At 41.3% G+C, this 21,786-nt stretch overlaps 1 protein-coding gene across 3 annotated transcripts in view; it reads left to right on the top strand.

Annotated features, from left to right (window-relative positions):
* Positions 1–21,786, top strand: part of prkcz (protein kinase C, zeta) — a 135,541-nt gene that overhangs the window by 67,875 nt on the left and 45,880 nt on the right. For all 3 annotated transcript variants that reach the window (XM_074643133.1, XM_074643135.1, XM_074643134.1), the window contains 5 exons: positions 5,698–5,783; positions 15,780–15,911; positions 18,169–18,259; positions 20,631–20,686; positions 20,924–21,118. In XM_074643133.1, coding sequence (XP_074499234.1) covers positions 5,698–5,783; positions 15,780–15,911; positions 18,169–18,259; positions 20,631–20,686; positions 20,924–21,118 — 560 coding nt within the window. The remainder of the gene's footprint in view (positions 1–5,697; positions 5,784–15,779; positions 15,912–18,168; positions 18,260–20,630; positions 20,687–20,923; positions 21,119–21,786) is intronic.

The following is a 21,786-nucleotide window of genomic DNA, read 5'->3' as shown; positions in this document are numbered from 1 at the left end:
CATCATCCACAACCATTTGGCCTCAAGGCCCATCGTCAGGGACAAAGAACAAAAAACATTTTGAAAACGATTTGTTGGAGGATTGACGGTTGTAAAGAGGGCAGCTATTCCCGTGATTGATGGCACGATAAATTTTAAGGCATTCGATTTTGGGTGAGGTAACGTGATTTGGCAATCATCCGCTGTTTGAGTGAAATGACTGTGAACGTCCCTGCATTTGGTAATTCGACAGTATAAAATCTCAGGTTTAGTAGAATAAATGCTGCGTAACTAAAAGAATGTCACTGTGCTTAAGGCGAGTCTTTTCTCTACTGGTAACCATGATAGTTTATGTTGCATGCTGTCTGTGTTCGTTTTTATGGTGCAATGTAAGACTATAGTCTTGCAGCTTTGTTGCAGCAGTGTGTAGTATTTAGTACACAATATCCAAGGACGGGGATAGAGAAAGAAGAACAGATTCTTAGCTAAAACATTAAGGACGATGTGAGGATGTTAAAAAACATCTGGAACAAGGGTTCACCCCAGGGTATGAAAATTTAAACACCGCTCTGCACCCATTGCTCAAGAGACGAACAGTAAATCTGATACACAGTATATTCAACCTGATTCTACACAATCCTTTTTCAGAAAAGGAGATGTGGTGGAGCGGGGGGTGGAGCGGGGGGGGGGAGGGGGGGGGGCTTGTTGTTAAGATACACTTTTGTTTGCAGACATTGTCATCCTGACATCCTCACAGCTGACTAACAATAGCTGGTATATGGTGGGCTGTGGCTACCATAGCAACAGAGGCAAAAAATGAGTGAGTAGAGGAGGATATCACAGCCGCACCCATCACTGGAGCAACCAACCAGACTGGAAAACCAGTACAGACTTGGGGGGTGGGGGGGAGGCACTGGGAGAGCAGCTACTGAATAATTAGTGGTCAGTCAGGAGGGCAACGCCTGATGTGGTTCAGCCAACCAGTTCGCTTCATGCTGTGGAAAGACAACACATGTAAATTGGATGATCATTTATTGATTTGTATGGCAGCAGGTTTCATCAGTCAATACTTGCTGAGCAGCATAATGTGTTCCTGCTGATGCACACAAACTACACTACTCTACGCCCTGTAAAGGGGCACAACACACCGATTTTACGCGTGCATTTTACTCGTCACTATTGTGTACTGAGATAACCCTGCTGATGTCATCATCTTGTCTGCTTAGGCTTGGAGACTTTACAATTTTTTTTACCAGAAAGTCTGTAGTACAAACCGGGGGCATGGAGTTTGAAAGAAGTGGGCGTTTAGCAGGCAGGGAGGTGACTAGAAGTCAGGATATCTCCACCTCTGCTTCATTGATTTTAACCATTATTTGCAAGTCCCATGAAAAGACCAAACTCAACAAGTCTGTCTCTCCAGCCTGATCTTATGGGAAGGTGTAGAAATAGCAGCAACATAACGTATTATGATAACGCATTTTAGGCTTTCCATGTGTCATTTATAAATACGCCACCGGCACCTTTTTAAGGTTGCGTGTCATTTAACGTCACGTCGTTACCGTGAAATGGTCGCCTTTATGTTTAGGCAACAAAAACACTTTTTAGGAAAAACATCATGGTTGAGCTTAAAATAAGAAACATAAACTAAGTAAAAATATGTACGTAAACAACGTAACATAAGTAGGCTACAGAAAATACGTCACAGACGTCTTTGGGACACGAACACCGGCCTCCTGGTTAAAAGTCCTGTGTTTGTTGGACCCATCCACCTCAAATCCCGCCCACCATGATCAATCCTCACTTTTTATTCTTCATCACTAACTCTGAGGTGTTTGCATCGCTGTCAGTACAGACTACATGGCGTACACATGACGCACCAAAAGCAACAAAGGTGTTGCACACAACTGGACGGTGTATTTGGGATTAAGTCAAACTAAACTACAGCGTGTATGTTCATGGTGATGAAGGAACATGTCGCCCAGTGCAACAGTGTGGCTCTTTGACATGTTTTTCTATGGCACAGAGGAATACAATATATTTGTCAGGGTGTGGTACAGGTGGACCCAGACGCAGGACACTTGACAAGAGGTTGGTGAAGTTTTAACAAGGTTTATTGAGTGAGCAGGGTGGACGAGGGTGAGTGATGGTTGCAGGCTTGTGTTACACTAGGCTAGCAGACAGGGGAGCAAGCAGGCAGGCAGACAAGGCAACAAGAATCCTGGAGCGCAGGAAAACAGACACAATGTTATAGGAATACAAGGAACTTAACTTACTAAGCTTGGCCTGAGCGTAGCTACCACGGTAAATTTTCTGACGATACAGCTCTGCTATCCCTCCTCCAGGGTCCAGTGTCAGAAATAGTAAGATCTTACATGGCACGTATTTGGATGATCCACTTAAATTTGATGTCAACACTGAGGCTATTGTAAAGAAGGGGCAACAGAGAATTCACCTCTTACGGAAACTGAATTCCTTTTCAGTCAGTCCCGTAATCCTCTCGTCGTTTTTAACAGTCTTTTCATTGAGATTCTCCTTTGTTTTTTCTTTTATCTGTTGGTTTCACAGCCTCTCAGTTAAAGACAGAAACAGTCTCAACAGTATTGTTAAAATCTGTTCTAAGATTATTGGTGTGAAACAGAGAGTTTTGAATTCCTTTTATAACCAACAGATCCTCCGTAAGGCGGAATGTATTTTTTAGCATCTTCTGGTCATGTGCTTTCTAGTGAATTTTTTTTCTGTTGCCGTCAGGACGTCGTCATGGTTTTACCGGTTTGTAAAACCAACCGCTATTCTAAATCGTTTATCCCCTCTGCAATCAGATTATTGAATGCTCCTCAGATTTTGTATTTCTTACGGGACTTTTATCCTTTTACCGTCACAGATCCTTTTATCCCTTATTAGACTGATCCTTCTATTGTTCTTATTCAGTCTGTTTATTTATTAGTTAGTCTAATTTACATCAGTAATCGTTTTAGGTCCTGTTTTATATTTTATGTGTGTACGTTTTTATGTACAAGCTGCTCCAAACCAATTGCCCCTAGAGGGATTAATAAAGTTGTTTGAATTGAATTGAATTGAATTGAATTTGAATTGGAGGTGCTGGAAACACAGGAAACACTAGGAAATAAGCCGGAGCACGGCCACGTCCATTACAGTATCAGGCTTTGATTCACACAATACTTGTTAGCAGATTCATTCATTGTTAGTCGTTTGTTGTCTTTGTCTTTTCTTTGGATTTACTGATACATTAATAAGAAAAATATAGAAAATCACCAGACTTATTCTTTATACGGTATAGCTTATTTCATCAGTGTTTCAGGATTCATGTTAAGCGAAACTTCGCATAAGCTTTAGCTTACAGGTGACATTCAGTAATAACAAATATAATGTCCCACTTAAAAAGTTTTAGAGATTGCTTTTCGTCACAGTTTGTTTGATGTCAGTTTTAGACGCTGATTTGCATGTTTTTGAATTTGAGCTGGGAATACTCAGTCTGTAGGGATGAATGTTTCCCAAATGTATTGGCCTGAAATGTCCAGGTTTTCCACTCTGAATTTGTTCTGAACCAGCCTTGTGGAAATTGGACAGCTAAACTTTCCACAGTATGTTAACTATAAAATTCAAGTTCAGTAGTTCTTTAGTACATTTCTTATCAAACTTTCTCATATGCATCATATCAGTGGTGGACAGTGATCGCATGATGTCCAGTTGGTCACACATCGACAAATCCATTCGTGTGTGACGTTGTTCGTCATAGCGAGTTACTCATCTCCTCTTGATGTCCTCTGCTGCTTGCTGTGTGATGGTGCATCAAATTAAATTGTTTTCTTTTTTAAGTGCAGTCTAATTTAACACCCTGACATAAAAATTTCCTGCTGCTAATAGAAATATAATGGTTGCCTATAATAATTTCCTGTATAGTAATAACTTGTTGAGAGAGCATCTGCACACTGGCAGAGGATTGGACCATGACTAAGTAATATGAACAACAGACATGATGCACGGTGGTTATACAACTTGATGGTAATATTATGTTCATTATACCCTTTGACACGACGTACTGTGCCCTGGACATCCAGATTGGACTGTCAGCATGGCATGTTTGGTTGAACTTGTAGTTACACATCACCGGCTGTGGCTGTTTAGCTATACTCATTTGAATTATATGAGATTCAGACACTTTTTTGTATTGAAGTTGTGTTAAGAGTAAAAATCCATTCATACTGTTGTGTAACGGTAATTTTACCCAGCCCTACTTTTGATAAAAAATACTGTTATCTATTAATACTTCAGTACTTTGTTTGTTAGTAGTACTATGGTTTTGAAGCGACATGAAACCTCAAAGAGGCCAAATCATCACTGAAGTGAACCATGCCGACCGAAATATAAAATGTATATATAAATAATGCATTAATTAGCTTAGAAATTACATAAGATATTATCTGTAACTTGGAGACTGTGGCACATTTGGCTGCTGAAATGTCTCAGTTAAAAATACAATGCAAGACTGTTGCAAAAACATGGCTTCTGTATGGCTTATGGCCACTTATCAGATCACATCAAGTCAGCGGATGAAAACCCACTCCCCCCCAACCACTAATACTGTTCATCAGCATACTAATTAGGGATGCACCGATCCAGCTTTTTCAGTCTCGATACAGATAGCGATACCTGGGCTTTGGGTACCGAGTACCGATCCGATACCGGTGTTTAATTAAGAAGCTGTATGCCTCACTGTGCTGAAGTGACTGGGATCATTCTTTTATGTGTAAGCCGACATCAGGCTTGACTTAAACATTGCTTTCCTAACTTTGTAAAACAAAATATGACAAATAAATGCATAGATATAAATTTACTGAATTGTTATTTATTATATGGGCTGGTGCACGGTTAGCATGGTCAGCACTGTTTCCTCACAGCAAGAGGGTCGCAGGTTCAAAAACGGCTTGTGTGGAGTTATACGTTGGGTTCTCCAGCTTCCTCCCGCAGTCCAAAGACATGCAGGTTAGGTTCATTGTGGACTCTAAATTGCCCATAGGTGTGAGTGTGAGCGTGTCTCTGTGTGTCAGCCCTGTGATAGTCTGGCGACCTGTCCAGTGTGTACCCCGCCTTCGCCCAATGTCAGCTGGGATCGGCTCCAGCTCGAAGTCGAATCGGTGCATCCATCCCTATTTAAATCATTGTTTTGATAAGACGACAGAAGTTCCAGCACACTGTTCGCCGCATGTTAATTCCCCGCAGTTTATTAATAGCTGACTACATACTCCTATTATAAATAGCTACACCTTCATGGTCTCACCTGAATAAAAGGCATTATGGAGCACTAATAAGTGCATTCATCACCAGGGGTAAAAAAAAAAAAAAAAGCAGGGACGGAGGTCCAGATGGAAAAGGAAGAAGCAGGGAAAGAAGGAGGAAGATGAAGGGAGAGGGTAAAAAAAGAGAGCAGACCGGTGAGTGAAGGAGTAGAGAGGGAGGCAGGCACTTTGGGTGTGTTTGTGTGAGCATGCGTATACATCGTAGAGAAAGCTGATGTGTGTCTGCCTCTCAGTTGAACTCAGACTTCTCGTGAAGGAAGAGCCGCAGGACCTTTCCCTTTTTTAATCACTCCATCTCTTCCCCTCCTCTCCATCTTTCTCCCCTCTAGTCTAGCACACAGCCATTCCCATTGTTCCCTCACCATGCTGATACTCTACAACTGTTTCCTCTCTTTCCTAGAATCGATCTATCGCCGCGGGGCCAGAAGATGGAGGAAACTCTACCGAGTCAACGGACACCTCTTCCAGGCCAAGCGCTTTAACAGGGTGAGTGTCCTCCTTATGCCCTATCTCGCTGATTCACACTCCCACCTGGGGAGTACACGCAGTGATGCCTGAACAATGCTTCCATCAGTTCTGTTAATTGAGCCCATCTTCGCTGGGGAACACCGGAATTATGACACACTTGGGGTCGCTGGAAAACACAGGACGATTTAAAAGGACGTTAGATCCTTGCTGTATTAAAAGGTGAAGTTTGGTGTGTCTTCGCAATTCTAAAGCCTTTTGAGTGTTTTAATGCTTACTGGAACTCAACGTGACCTATTTTAAAATGAATATGAACAAGTGGACTTTCTCCCAACTGAATTTTGCTTAAGTAGGGGAGCTATGAATGAGCAGAAAAAGAGCCATTCATTAACTAATGAATTCATTTCCCCTTGTTGAAGTTGAGTGCAATCGCTCTCCTTCATCTTTTGTTTAGCTTCACAGTGGCCATATCTGTGCCATCAGCGTTATTTGCAGTCGACACAGAAGAAGTTAGCATTTGATTAAAGGGTTTGTTATTTCTGTAAAAACTAAAACAACCTGCATTGATCTCATCCACATGCATTTCTGTTTGGAGTCGATTCTAGTTTTGACACACAGGAAGATGACGTTCACATTCTTAATCCAGTCCACGGAGCTCTGATTGGTTTGGTTGGGTTTGGTTGAGCCATCAAGAAGCAGAATCTGCTATTGGTAACGATTCAAAGTCTGATACCAGAAAGAAAATAGGGCTGGAGCATGAAAGTCTGTCTAGGCTTTGGAAAAGGTACAAGAACAATCTTAACTTGAGATCCACATACTTGCCTTTTCTGGAATTTTTAACCTCATCTCCTCGACAGTGAGATGCAGATGTAAAAAGATAGTAAGAGGACCGTCAGTAAAGATTTTTGGTCAAACATTGTGAAAATGTGTTTTTTTTTTTTTTTTTTTTGTAGAAGCAGCCCTGTTCTAGGAATTACGTCAATATTGGAAATTTCTGCACATCACAGTTTAGTACGTCCAAACGTTCAGTGGCAATGCAGGACATCCCATACCAGGGTTCGGAAACAAAAAGTTATACCCTGTGGCAACCAAATGTCCGCTGTAGGTGGCCCCCTGTGGCCACCGAATTTTATCAGCCAACAGCTAACGTTAACAGAGGTTGCATTGAGTTACATTATGATGCCTTTAGGCTCTATTCGGTAAACGAGTGTTGAGCGAAGGCAAATTATAATGTGGTTATGATGCGTTCAAATGTAATCTTGTAGTTTTTGGAGAGAAACTTGAAAAAATCCAGTTGTTTGAAGGAGATGTTTTCACAGCAATATAAAGTAGATATTAAAGAGGGAATTAACATTATAGCTCTAAGCAGTGTATAATACATAATTAACACTACCGATGTGATTCACCAGGTCCTTCAGCACTGTGTTGAGTACCATCTGTTACAGTTAGCAACTGGCTCACGATGATCATTTCCAGTTCAGGAAACAGTCCGTTAATAAACTACTCGTAACCGGAATTCTCCCTCGCCCACATTCTGGTGTGCTTCTAAATCTGTGCAGAGTATGAGAGTCTTTCTGTTTCCGTCTGGAGTATACAGTAGTACAGTATGTCATAAACATGGTGCAGTTAAATTATATATGACAGGTAATCAAGTCACCGCTCCAGCTGAGCTAAGCTATACTGGATACTGGTGCATAATTCATGGTGTCCTAGTTATGGCTTGTTTAGCAGTTGTCTCATCTCAGCTCTCAGCTCACACACACACACACACACAAAGGTACCTGCATGCACGTGGTGGCTCTCATATTTTCCCTGATGGAGATGAAGAGCTGCTCATCCTGCTTGCCTGAAACAGGACTTCAACTTTAAAGTGTTCTTCTTCTGTAACGTAGGGCAGAAGAAAGACATTAATGCCGTTTCAATCAGGCCTTAAGTACCTATAATGTGTTTCCTCTGAAGGGTTCTACTGCTCTACCTTTGTGTTCTGGCCTCTTTTTTTGTGAAGCGTATTAGCTTTAGCCGGATAATATCATAGCCTATTGTCCAAGGGCATGTTTTTGTCTTCCTGAAGGTGGATAACATAGCATTTAGTTCAGTCTAGCTCAACACTTACACTAATAACTCCTGTCATACTTTAACGTTTTTAAAGACAGCACAGATGTGAGACACAAGGGGGCTGTTTTAAAGATAAATATAACAGGTTTCATCTTCACTGTTGTCACTGTTACCATTTAGTAAAACAGCACTTAGGATGAAACATCTCTCATGGGTGGTGTATAGTCTTAATGTCTAGACCAGAAAGTGGATAAGCTCAGTGCATCTCGCTGACTCAGCGCTTTGCTCCAACATAACCTTGACGTGGCCGTTACTACTGATGCACTGTGGAGGCTGGCTTATTCAATAAAAGACATACTGTATAGGTTCAGCTAAACCAGTAATCATAAGGAGTGGACTGCTGCTCTGTTATGTTATGCTGTTTAGATGTCCTAACTCCAGTTTAACTGATCTAACTTTCTTTCTTTTTTGTATTTTCTTTTTTTATTTGGAAAAGACAGTTTATACAAAACTTTACAGATATTTATACTTAACTCTTTTCCCATTTTAATATACATGTACAGTTTATATGCATTTGCACGAACAGAGGCATTTGGATGCCACAGTACTTGGGAGTCAACTCAGTCCTCAGGAAAACTGTGGGTCCTCCATCCTCACTTTCTGAAGTACGTGGCCACGTAAACCGTTCCACAAGTACACATTTAACACATCTACACATATTACACATCAATATTCAGTCGCATACTCACGCGTATACAGCCTACATGCCCGTGCATACTTCTCCCCCTTCAAACTATCAGCAGTTACATTTAGCTTTCTTACATATGCCTTATCTCACACTCTATTAAAGACGTAACTATATACATTAGAACCAAGGGAGCTTACGTTACATTCTCAGTATTCTCAGCAAGAAGAGATAAGGAAGAAAAAAGTCAGTGGAGTCATACAATGTCTGCTCTTATTGGGGTTATAAATTTGATCCATTTATTCCAAATCTGGTCAAATTTGCCCTTTTGGATCCTCAGAGAGTAAGTCAACTTTTCCATTTTAAATATTTCAAGGATTATTCCATACCAATCATCCAATGTAGGTGGTCCTGGATTTTAGCCATCTTCTTGTGATAGATTTTTTTACTTGCCGTCAAAAGGGCCTGCAGCAGCTTTATATCACTCCTCTGTGTTAAAAACAAAACCTGGCCCAGATAAAGAGACTCCAAATTCAGGGGTATTTGAGTCTTAAATACAGTGCTTAATGCTTCCATTGAGCCACATCGTTTCCAACACGTCGAGCTTATGTTCTTGTATTTTTCCTGGTGTGGGGTCTTAAAATATCTTATAATATTTTTCCAGCAGTGTTCTCTCCAATCTGTGGAGTTAGTGGAGGACCGTTGTAAACTACAAATGTCCTCCCAAACCTCCTCAGACAGCCCTATTCCTGCTTCTTTTTCCCCACTTTTCTTTAATGTACAAGGTGTTTTCATTTTCAACATAAAAGAGAGCATTGTACAAGCTAAATATAGATTTGTTTTGTATTGAACTGCAGGCTGATTTCAGTATTTTATAAAACTCTGATTCTGCTATTCATAAGTCTGTATAGTTCTGCACTTCTGACTGAAATAGTGCCTGATTTGAAGGTATCTGAAAAAGTCTTCCTGCTCTATAAGTTATGTTTGTCCTGCAGAGATTGAAAGCTTTGTAGCGTGTTTTTGTTTGTAAATGAGAGATACGTTGTAAGTCCTTTCCCTATCCAGGAATCAAATCTTTTGTCTTCTACATGACCTAACCACCTTCTGCCATATTTTTAACGTGAGGTTTATCCAGGGATTTTTTTTATCTCTTCCATTTGAGCTGCAAGTCAACTATCGCCAATTGTAGCTAGTAAAGGAAAATTAGGAGACATTCCAAATTGGAATTACTTCCATTTGGCTTTGTTCTCCGTATTGCACCAATAAAGTAAAGTAAGGGAGTTAGTTGTGAAGCATAGAAGTAGTTTCTCAAACAAGGAAGTGCCATTCCTCCTCTGTCTTTTCCTAATTGCAAGATGTTAAATCAGATTATTTCCTGGCCAAATAAATTGAGAAATTCATTTATCCCATTCTCTAACTGATCATTTTCAACCATAATTTGTTTTTCCAAATACCAAATATTTTGGAGGAAAGTTAATTGATTGATTACATTCTCTGGCAATGTTTGCACAGAAGTTTGCACAGAAGTTGTATGGAGAAAGTTGGGGTGGATGATTTGGTGTACAGTGTGTAGGACTTTGACATCAGAGACTGAGGTCGGCATCCTGTGTCCAACATGTTGTTAGGGGGCCATAAGACACTTGGTTAACGTTATACTGTATTAGTTGAAACTGTTTATTAGATTAAGCTATTTTAAAAGTGCTATATATATGCATTTAACCATCTGCCCATCACTTGTGCAGGTTTTTGAACTCCAGACGGAGCCGGGGTGGCTGTTTTTCTCTGCTTCCAGTCTTTATGCTAAGCTAGGCTAACCGTGTACCAACTCTAACTTTTTGTATACTTAACACAAATATGAGACTGACATCCATCTTCTCACCTCACTCTCGGAAAGAAAGCAAATAAGCATTCGTTTCCCCAAAATGTTGAACTTTTTCTTGGAAGATGGTGGTATAACCAAATGCTTTGAGTTGCCTCAAACAGAACCACAGAAAAAAACAAATCATGCTTTAGTTCGGACTCAGAGATCGTAGATTAAATTAAAAGAAAAGTGTTGACAGTGAACATTTTGCAGATTTCTTTCATGAACGTTCCAAATTTACAAAACACGTTTGCTAATGCATGTGGATGTTCATTTTAGGAGACTGTTTGTAGCTTTTTCAGATTTCCATGGATATTGTTTTATTATAAATTATAAATTTGTATTGTTAACCAGTTGGTTAGACAGTCTGGCTGGGATTTCTCTGGCTGTTGTTGCTATGCCAGTTTCCAGGCTTCTGGTTGGTTCACAATGTTGTCCTCAGCATATAAATAAGCCAAGGAGAAGTAGGTCAGGTTTCTCCTCCCTTCTCTCACTCCATCCCTCTCCTTCCTCTCAGTCTCTACACGTCTGTCTCCATCTCTCTCTCCTCCCCCCCTCCCTCCTCTCCATCTCCCCCTGATGTTGCAGCGGAGAAAGCTGCTTTGTGGATCCCTCTCATTAGACATAATGGGGTCTCTTTAGCTCACGTGATGAAGCAGAATTCAGTCGTCAGTGCTGGCTGTTTGCCTCCACAGGCCCTCCATTAGGGGGGTGACTGACACCAGCCTCTCGTGCTACAAGATAAATCCAAACAGCTGAGAGGGAACATGTTAGTATCTACCACTGACAGGAGATGTGTTATCAGACTGAGAGCTGAATTGAGAGGGACACTCACAAACATTAATCTCAAGTGATGCTCACATATATTTACCTTTAGATGGGATATTTTCAGTTCCATTGTTTAGGCTGGGGAAACAAAACTACTTGGTTAAGGTGAGAAAAAAAACATGGTTTGTGTTAAAATAATAACATAACAACGTAACGTAAATAAACAATGTAAAGTCAACGACTTTCTTGCTTGTTATACTCATTATTATACCACGCAACTCTCAGTAACGGCCTCTCAATATACTACGTCACTTGATCTGACCGAATGCAAAAACATCCGCATTCAGTGTACAGTATCTGTGGTTTGCTAGAAACGTACAATGCCAGAATTTTTTCCTGGCGACCGGGCTGGTTGGATGATGAATTCTAACAGCTTTGGTGATCCCCTGACTTTTCATATCGCACCATCAGCAGACCGCAGTTTTTCCTTCTTTCCCATTCCCATCAGCCTTAGCTGATGGGAATGGGAATACTGCTGGAAATACTTTGTATTTAGTATTAATCACTACATGTGAATCATGTCTTTTCCTTGGAACTGGGATTTCCTGTCTTAAGTGAAATTCAAATGTAAAACATAGAATTGCAGATACCGGTAATTAAACAGAAAGGTTTTTCTTTTGTCATTTTCTCATACTGTATGCATTAGGGCATACTGTACTTCGGCTATCGGTTTGGTGACGATTTAGCTTCTGGGAGCGACGGCCAGTATTTTACCGACTTTTACCACTAGGTGTTGCCAAGACCTAAACTCGGACGAGCAGCTTGTCACTAAAATGAGTATAGCTGGACCACCTTATGGTTGCTGATGTAGACTAATTTTTAATTTGCAAGACTTGTCATAGTGACAAATACCGGATCAGCAGATTGGCATAAAATCAAACCGGTGTAAGCTCATGCACCGGACCGAACCGGCAAAACCCGCAAACCGTACCAACTCTAATAAAAAGCTAAATCACTGTCAGATGATAGCCGATGGGATCCCAGATTGCATTTCGGCCAATGTATTCTGCCTCTTTTTCTCTCCACACGGACTGTTTACCTGCAACCAAAGCCTGCTTAAATGTGATTGGTCAAAAGTACTCGGACTACAAACAGACTACAAACTGAAACTGACTTCACTGCACGGATTGCTGCTGACGTCATCGGTCAGTTTGTTCTGATGAGTTTTCTTTGTCAGAGGTGAATCAAGACAGCACATCATTTCCCAGCATATTCGGCCAGTCAGTTTCCAGGCACTCATATGATCTGTAATGCTGTCTGCTGGGCTGAATGGAGGACTGTCAATCGATAAAAGCTTTTCTCATCTACTCATCCCTTTATTCCCAAGCTGCAGGCAGCTCCAGGACTCTGGACCTCCACAATCAGCGCTTCCCCCCATGACAAACGCTAATTTCACTCTGGTGGCTAGTGTGGAGTGAAATTTGACAGTTTCCTCCAAAATAAAATGACTGAATTACGTTATTCCTGTTTATCCTGGCTGATGCACTGTTCAGTTTGGTGAAGTCTTTTTGTTGTAAAATGTGGCACTGGTCATACTGGAATATCGCTGCATTAACGTGTCATGCCTTGTAGACAACTCTTGATATGAATACGTGGTGTATCCTGGAGTTAATGTAATCCCAGAGTTGAGCAGACTCTGGGATTACATTTACATCTCTTGCAGCACTGAGCAGTGGGCAGATGTCTAGCTAGGTCAAGGACGTCACTGACAGACTCAGCTGCTCTGACGCAAGGCCAGCCAGTGCATCAATTTAATGTACTTCCACTGTTCATGTTTCTTGTACGGTTGAATGTTTTCTTGGGGCTTTGAAGTGTTCCTAGGAATTCATTAGATTATACTATAATACTTCTTTGGATAGGACAACAACTCCTGATGGCATATTATCATTGATTGGTGTTGATCTCAGGTAAACTACAGTATGTATTGGCATGGAAGGAGGCATGCAGACATTTTTTGTGTTTTTTTTTTGTCTACTTTTTTCGGTGGTTTGAGGTACAAACACATTTTGGTGTGACATTAGAGTTTTCTTTTTCATTCTAGCTGTTGAATTGTGACACACACACATTTCTTCTTAATACAGGAACTGGTAAGATTTCTCATGTCAAGAAATCCTTTATAGATGATCATCGTTGTACCAATGTTTATTGAGTAAAGTACTCCTCCAAGTCTCCTAGTAACTCAGGTGCTTCCTGGACTCCTCTTAGGGAATCATTGGCTTAACAAAGCTAGGAAACAGTGTAATTGGGTTTTCTTGCATAGAAAGGGGCTGATTTAAAGCCAATCGTCTGCTTATTACCTAATTTAAATACATGCAAATAGCGCAGGAGCACAGAGACGCTATTCGCTTGGCAGCACAGTTAGAGGTGCATTTCACCCTTTGTGGGTGCTTTGAGAAAATGTACACAGTTTCTTTTTTTTCTTATTCGTGCAGGTTTAGCGGCCGCAAAAGCCGCACAATCCTTCTGTGAATTTGCCCCCGAGTCTTACTTACAAGGCCTCTGCTATGCTTACAGATCTCTGATTAAAAAAGAAAGCACATAAAAAGAAGCTGAGGATAGAAAAGGGTTGAGACTGGATGTCTTCTAAAGGTATAAAAGGCATAACTAATAATACTCCCTGGAGGTTTCTAGCCCCTCCAAAGCCTGACACAGTGACAGCCGTCCTCACCAGTCCTTTTTTACCTCTGCTGTGGTAGGGAAAGGAACAGGACAAAAGCTGGTGATTAATTTATAAATGTACGCCTTAACCTCTATGTAGAGTTAGATTAAGAAGACTGAAGGAAGCCTTTGAAGTCTCGCTGAAGTATTTCCATGGCAACAGAGCACTGACTGGGACTCTTTGTTCTTCACACAGTCGGCATACACACCCTGTGAATGAATGTTGTCGATACACCAAAGCACACACACACTGCAAGTGTTTGGTCTCCAGCGGGACATTTTGGTGACAGATTTATTGATGTCCAGGGACACTGAACATCCTTTGGTACTAATATAGCGATGTAAGAGACAAGCTAAACACTACCCACAAAAGACAGAACCGACTCTAGAGACCGTATTATGTAACAGAGAGTGAACTTCAGTAAGTCTCAGCTTTACAGTAGATGTATGTGGCCAGATACATATAGATAATATACTGTATACAGGATAATAGTAGTATATAAAGGATAGAACAGAGTCGGAAAACACTATTATGTAAACACGAACAACATATTTTCAGTTTAGTATAGCTTGTACACAGGGTCTGAAATTAGCACCCGCCAAATGCAGGTAAAGTGTTGGCAGTGGCGGGTGAAATCATCAGGACACATACCTGACTTTGGCAGGCAGGGAAAACGCTAGTGATGGGAATAGAAAACCGTAGTTGTCCGTTGGCATCTCATGCCTCCGTGACTAGCGATTCCTTTTATTGATGCTTTCCGACAGTTACGGATGCACAATGACGCATACGCATGCCGTTTCATGTTTCAGTTTGTTTAACTGGAGACACGTTGGAGAGAAACAAAAAGCGCTCAAAAGCATGACGCTACTAAACCTGAAGGGACGTATCCTATTTTCCCCTGATAATGTGACATTGTGAACAACAAATCTGTGTTGAAATCAGCAGGAGGAGAGTTAGTAACGTTACCTCTAAGCAGCCGGTTGGCAGCACAGTCCTACTTGGATAAATAGCTGAGCTACTAACGGAGGTGCCATTGAGTTATTATTATGAGGCGTTCAAAGTCTGCTCAGGAAAAATTACTATTGGGTGAAGGTAAATTACAACGTTATCACGATGTGTTCAAATGTAACCTCGTAAAATTGAGTTTTTGGCAAGAAACTTGAATAAAATCCAGTTTTTTGAAGAAGATGTTTTCACAGTGATATAAAATAGATATTAGAGAGGGAATTATGACCTGTTTAACTTCTTAACAACTTTCTTTTAATCAAAGCAAATATTTAAATAATCATAATCATTTGAATTGTGTGTTTTTATGCAAATAACCACTATAGATGACAATAACAAAGTACAGTACAGTACTGTGTACACTAGCCTCCCTCCACGGTGTAATTCGAACACTGTAATTTACCATGTACAGTGTATAATGTTTTTTGTGTAAAATATATCGAACTTTGAATGACATCAGATCTAAAATGTTATTCCTTCATTTAACCCAGAGATTTCAAAGGAGGCAGACAAAAAAAAAATACTTACCTGCCACAGTGGCAGGAAGTGAAGCAAGTTAATTTCAGACCCTGGTTGTACAGTTTACGGACTCAACCATGAAAACAGATATCTGTTTATAGAGATTAGTGGAGACCAAACTGGAGCTAAAAGAAGAGTGAATATTGGCCTAAGTGGTGTTCAGAACAAAAATAGACCTGCGTTAAAACAATACAAGAATGCAAGGACAAATGTGTAATAATGTATGACCTCATCTGGAAAGGGTTCCCCTGTCACCTGTCACTGTACATCCATCACATTCATACATTTGTCGGTAATTACTGTTCATTAATCCTTGATGAAAAATCTATAGTGATTGTATCAGTACTGTGTGTGTGAGTTAAAGACTAACCTGTCAGTGTGTCCTGTCCTGTGTGTGTCTTACAGAAAGCCTACTGTGGCCACTGTAGTGAAAGGATATGGGGGCTGGGCAGGCAGGGCTACAAGTGTATCAACTGCAAACTGCTGGTCCATAAGCGCTGTCACAGACTCATCCCTCAGACCTGCCAAAGGCTTATGGTGAGTATTTCATCTTGTCCCGAGCAGCAGACAGCAAACAGCACAGTACCACCAGTTGTATCCGACTGCAACAAAGTCTCTCAGCAAACTCGGAAATCAAACTTACATGTCATCGACATGAATGATGAGGATTACATTCCCTCACCACGAGGGTGTTATGTGACAATAGCACAAGTTTAACACATATACTGTGCATGTTTGTGACTTGCAACGGTTACGTTATGCTTAACTGGAGACAAATCAAAGCATCGTCCTGGTTTATTACAAGCCCCCCAGGAAGAGCGCCGGTCGTTGATCCCAACTTTCGTAGTAGCTAAACGGCGGTACTACAACTTCTGTGTCCGTCATGTGATGCATTGGGCCCAAAAAGACTTTTTCCCACAGACTTACATTGGGGAAAGACACATGTGTAACTCAGCAAATAATTTTTAGGTAATGAAACTACCTAGTACGAACACTCTAATAGCCCTTATTTAAATCATTAGGTTTTAAAAGTGGTAAAACGCACTAATAGCTGAATCCAGAGTTATTTCCCTTCCTCCGTTCATGTGAATGAGACCCAGAATGAGGCTGGAGCGCGAGCCGTGACGATGGCATGACGTTGGGACCCTGAGTCATGTGACCGAGGGGACACTACTGCAAATGTTCTGTGTGCCCAAGATCCGGGTACTTTTCCAGGCAGAAGTCGAGCCATTTAGGCTTCATGCGCCACTGAACAACTTTCATAAGAATGAACGGGGGCACGCCGCCAACGCTGTATCCAGTTCTCTCAATACATCCATGGTTTATTACAACGTGGGCCTTATTTTCAGAGTTTTGGCCATCATTGCTATCAGTTATTATACTCACCTCTAAAGAAGCTAACAGTTTAGCCAGATTCCCTAGCACTTTATCCAGAGATAGAATACATTATTTTGTAATAAACTGAAATTATCCTTTATCGAGTTCGGGGTTGTTGAGGTTTTTGTCAGGGTTAAATAACAGAAGGGTTAACTGAAAATCAAACCAGACTCACAGTAGAAAGCTTGTTTTCATAAGTAGAAATGGAATTAGAGCTCTGACTTTGAGGCTTGATAAGAGGAAATGATTAAACGCCTTTTTCTAGTGAACCCCCGACACTGTCATCACAGTCTGGCCTATAGCTTACGTAAGCCATCTGTGTGTTTACTGCGACACTAACAGTGGGCTCTACGGTCCGTGTAGGTTTTGATAGTGGCAGAAAGGAGAAAACGACTCATATTTTTTGTTTGTCCTCCCCGCCACCAGGAGACTACTTCTCCAGGAGGAGAGCGTGCGGCAGCTCCGGGAGACGGACCTTCAGGTAGCAGAGCTGTGGCAGCTTGAATTCAGGCAGGGTGCTACAGCTCTGCTGACTGAAAGTCCGTCTCCCGGAGCTGTGCCTGCTCTCCTCCTGGCAAAATAGTCTCCTAGTGGCAGGAAGTACTGCTACTTTGGCTTTAATCCAATAAACAAACTATCAAAATGTACCCAGACCCTGTACCTTCAACATGATTGACTTTACTACTTCCTCGTCCTCTCATCTTGGACTGAGGTCAGTCTGGACACTACAGTGACTCACTATCGTCTCTCGAGGTACAAGTCGTAATGTTGGTTCATTTTTCTGAATGTTTTGAAACTAAAAATCTGGTCAGATCTTACTCATTGCACCATATTGAATATGTAAGCTGCTCTAGTAGCACAGACATATTCATGAAAAATCAAGGAGATCAATGCATTCAAGCACAACACAGATAAAACTCTCTTTGTACACTTCCTGTTTGTCTTTCTGCATCTCGTCCTCCCGTTATTTCCTCCCATTCTCTTTAAATGAGACATCAAACCAGTGTTGCTCCATGTCATCATGGTCTGATCAAACACAAAGATCCCAAATTCCGCCCCTGAAGACCAAAATCCCGACTAAAATCAATGTAGCTCTGGGCGCTAACTGTCCCGTCAGCAGTGGGTATCCCCCCTCTTGATCACAGCGTCAACCCGATATCTTCAGTGCCAGATAAGTGACTTTGAGGCTTGATAAGATAAAATGACCCCCCGTCCCCCACATTGTCATTAGAGTCTGGGCGCAACAGCATTTCTGTACATTAGCTGAGAGCATCTCTCCAAACACAGAGTTTTCCTTGCAAACATGATTCATCTTACACTCCTCCAGGAGTGTGAAACCATCAGTGTATATTTCAGTGGATGTTATCGGGAATTTTTCGGAGGATGTTTAGATGGACTTTTGAATTTCTTTGTTCAGGATCCAGTTATGCCATCACAGGAGCCCCCTTCGGATGCCAAGAGTGAAGAAGTGGACCTTCCACCAGATGACACAGAGGACACAGACGGAAGTAAGACTTTCTTCTTTCACGTAGAATACTGCCATCCATGTTATTGGGTCCAGTTGTTTTGTTATTTCTAAGCTATATAATGTACGCGCTCAATATTTGCCTCACATCTTCAGACTTCAGATTCTGCGGCAGTTTGAGATACAAGGCTACAAAAAAAGGCAACTTTCAATCCAGTTAACCGTAAATGTTAATGTAAGGGATGAGCAGTTTAATAAAGGATAGTCCTGGTGATGGATACTATTATCAGGATACAGGACCTGCACATAACTCATGCATAATTCTATGGCTGTCCAGTTACATCAAAATGAAAAATGTCTTTTGTATCTTTCTGTATTGTTTTGTACCCATTAGTAGGAAAGGTGCATGCATTGGAAGGACAAGTGACAGTGCATGTGGTGGTGGTGGTGGTAGATATGGTAAAATATAACTCATCGTGATGGTAAAATACAAATACTCTGCAAAAACGCATCAAAACGCTGTTTGCAGCTAGCAGGTGCTGTGGAGACTTCACTGGCGCTGCAGAAGTAGCCGCTAGCAGTTGTGCTCGGTTCACTGTCGTCCACTTCAGTTTCTACAGGGCTGCTCGAAATATTCTCCTCCTGATCCCACACTTCTCTTCCTAATAGTTCCTGTTTGGAGCCACGATTGCAGTGTTTTTGAACCCGTCATCATTTTAGCCACCTCCGCTTACTGTGTTGTCATCACAGTTTAGCTTGTAACTAATCGGGGATGTTTGCACGCACTACTACCCAACTGTGTAGCTGCTACGTGGCGGGGTAGTAGCGCGTGCATAAGTTTTTTTGTTACAAAATAAAAATATTGCAGCACAGCCAAAACTTATTTTAAATCCCACTTCAATGATCTCATAGTTTCATTTGTAGTAGTATTTTGATAGTATTATATGTGTTAAATTTATTTTATTAAGTTTTTTAACAGTGGTACGTGTACCGTAGTTTGAGAACCACTGTTTTAGATAACACTAAGCTACGCTTTCTGTACTCAGACATTACAAACTCTGATAGCACCCTCTCTCCCTCACTCCAACTCTCACTCACATTTCCAGCGTTGTCTTCTGGCAACGAGTCACCTCTGGCGTGATTTCAGAATGAGACTTCTCCTTGAGCGAGAGTCGGAGACAAACAACAACTGAAGTGATGATTTGACAGTTTTATTACTGGGCTCTTCCAGACATTTAAATGAAAAACAATTTATACTTTCTAATAAAAAAAGATATAAATATCAACCTCCTGTTGTTCACTATAAAGTACCACATTTCTCATGTTTTAAGCACAGTTTGAATGTTTAAGGAGGTGCACTTGGACGGAAATGGTGACACAGACGTGCCATGGTAAACTGATCATTAGCGGTACCAATGAAGACACTATTTGCACTGTATATTTACATGTACAGTAGAGTCTATACACATGATGTAACTAGAATGGCACTCGGGTGCCCGAGTACGATTGCCCCCCCTCTCCGTTCAGCTTGCGCCATCATCCACATGTGTTTTTGTTTATGATGAGATCAGCTGTACGTAGCGGAGCATCATAAAACACTACATTCAAACTGGACAGAAACAAAATAAAACTCACCTAAACCGTCGTCGTTACTCTTTCCAACAATCACCAAGTGTGCTTTGGTCGAACTCAACTGTAATTTCACAAGTTTAATGTGAAAAAACAACGAATCTACAGCTGTCTCTCCCAACCCCCCTCCTCCAGCTACACTGCGCATGTGTTATACCCAGAGGTCTTAATGTTCTGGCTGATCGGAAGCCTTAAAAAAATTCCTGAACCCAGATCATGGTCCGGATCACCACCAAAATCAAATGGATTGTTCATTGTGCTGCAGCCCACCCCTCCAAAAAATGTCATTCAAATCCATTGTGGACTTTTGGAGTAATCCTGCTAACGGACAAACAAACAAACCAATGCCGGTGAAAACATAACCTCCCTCCTAGGCTTTCGGCCTTTGTGGAGGTAATTATCATGTGGATACTTTGTTCAAAAGATTCACTTTAGACCCTGGTAACTTCACCTCACATTCACCATCATCACTTATGTAACTATGTAAGTCTCAACTGTTATCTAAGCACATTACTGCTCTCTGATGGGCTCCCATAGAACAGAGTGGTAAATCCTATTAAAAGGAGACTGTGTGGACTGATGCGGGGGTCTGTTGGTCTGGGAGTCCCTGATATGAGATGCTTCAGATTGACCTAGTTTGGTATTCCTTGTGGATAGCTGGACCTGATTCTATTGTACTCTACTTCCCTCTACTGGCCAAAAAAAAGAACAGTATGTTAAACCTGTCGGTGCGGATTCTATTCAGTCACAATGTTAATGTGTCTTTCTATGTCTGTTTTTTGCAGTATCTTTTTTACCACACAACTGTTCAGTGGATAAAACAGAAGATGCAGATACAGAGGTGAATCTCTACAGAACTTACTTTGCCATTCATTTATTAGAAGTTTCCAGTTCCATTTGTGTTCTTGTAGTTTGTAATCCTTTCTTTTGACTGCAGTCACAAGCTGTAATAATGTCCTGTTTTCAATACAATACACATATTACATATTTGGGTAAACTTCTACCAAAAACTTGAACATAATATTGTGAATGCATCAATACACTCACAGCACTGTGACCATTCTGACCCCCCCTCCAGGACATTAAAGCAGTAGTGGATGGCATCGATGGCATTAAGCTGTCCCAGGGCCTGGCTCTCGGGCTGAGTGACTTCGACCTGATCCGAGTGATCGGGCGTGGCAGCTACGCGAAGGTCCTGCTGGTTCGGCTAAAGAAGAACAAGCAGGCGTACGCCATGAAGGTGGTGAAGAAGGAGCTGGTCCACGACGATGAGGTGAGACACTTAAGTACACCTGGGATGTCAAAGATGTGAGACAGGGGCAGGGAGGACAGGTACATAACCATGTTGAAGGTACTTAGAGTTGGTTGATGCTCTACAGCATGTCATCACATAATCCTTGAAATCTGATTAACAAGACTTTTTATTTGTTGGTTGACAAAGTGCTTCTTCTGCATGTTTGAGTGCAGAATTCAGTTGCCATGTTGGTGATATCTGATGTTCATAGATGACATTAACAGTGTTCTCCAGTTGAAAGATAATTTTATCTGTCTGTCCAGAAGAATGCTGATCTAGACTTATAGTATTTATACATTTGCTATGTAGAAATGCAATCGAAGGGTAGTATTAGTACGGAAGCCCTGAGTGGCAAGAGAAGGAAAAAAAAAAAATATTTTTTAACTTTGATCTAAATTGTTTTCTTCAGCCCTGTGATAGTCTGGCGATCTGTCCAGGGTGTACCCCGCCTTCGCCCAATGTCAGCTGAGCTGAACATTTTTCTAAGTTACTTTTCTTTTCATCTGGGAAAACAGTTGAAAACTACGGAGCCCCCCTAGACCCACAGGAGAAAATGTTATTAACTCGTTCCCTTAAGTTAGTAACTCATGCCCTCGAGTTACAAACTCGAGGGCATGAGTTACTTCATAGTGCACTGCCTCCATTCA

The sequence above is a fragment of the Sebastes fasciatus genome, chromosome 8 (assembly GCF_043250625.1).
Source record: "Sebastes fasciatus isolate fSebFas1 chromosome 8, fSebFas1.pri, whole genome shotgun sequence".
Taxonomy (NCBI): domain Eukaryota; kingdom Metazoa; phylum Chordata; class Actinopteri; order Perciformes; family Sebastidae; genus Sebastes; species Sebastes fasciatus.
The sequence above is the reverse complement of the archived record's forward strand: the minus strand, read 5'-3'. Positions and strand labels throughout refer to the sequence as shown.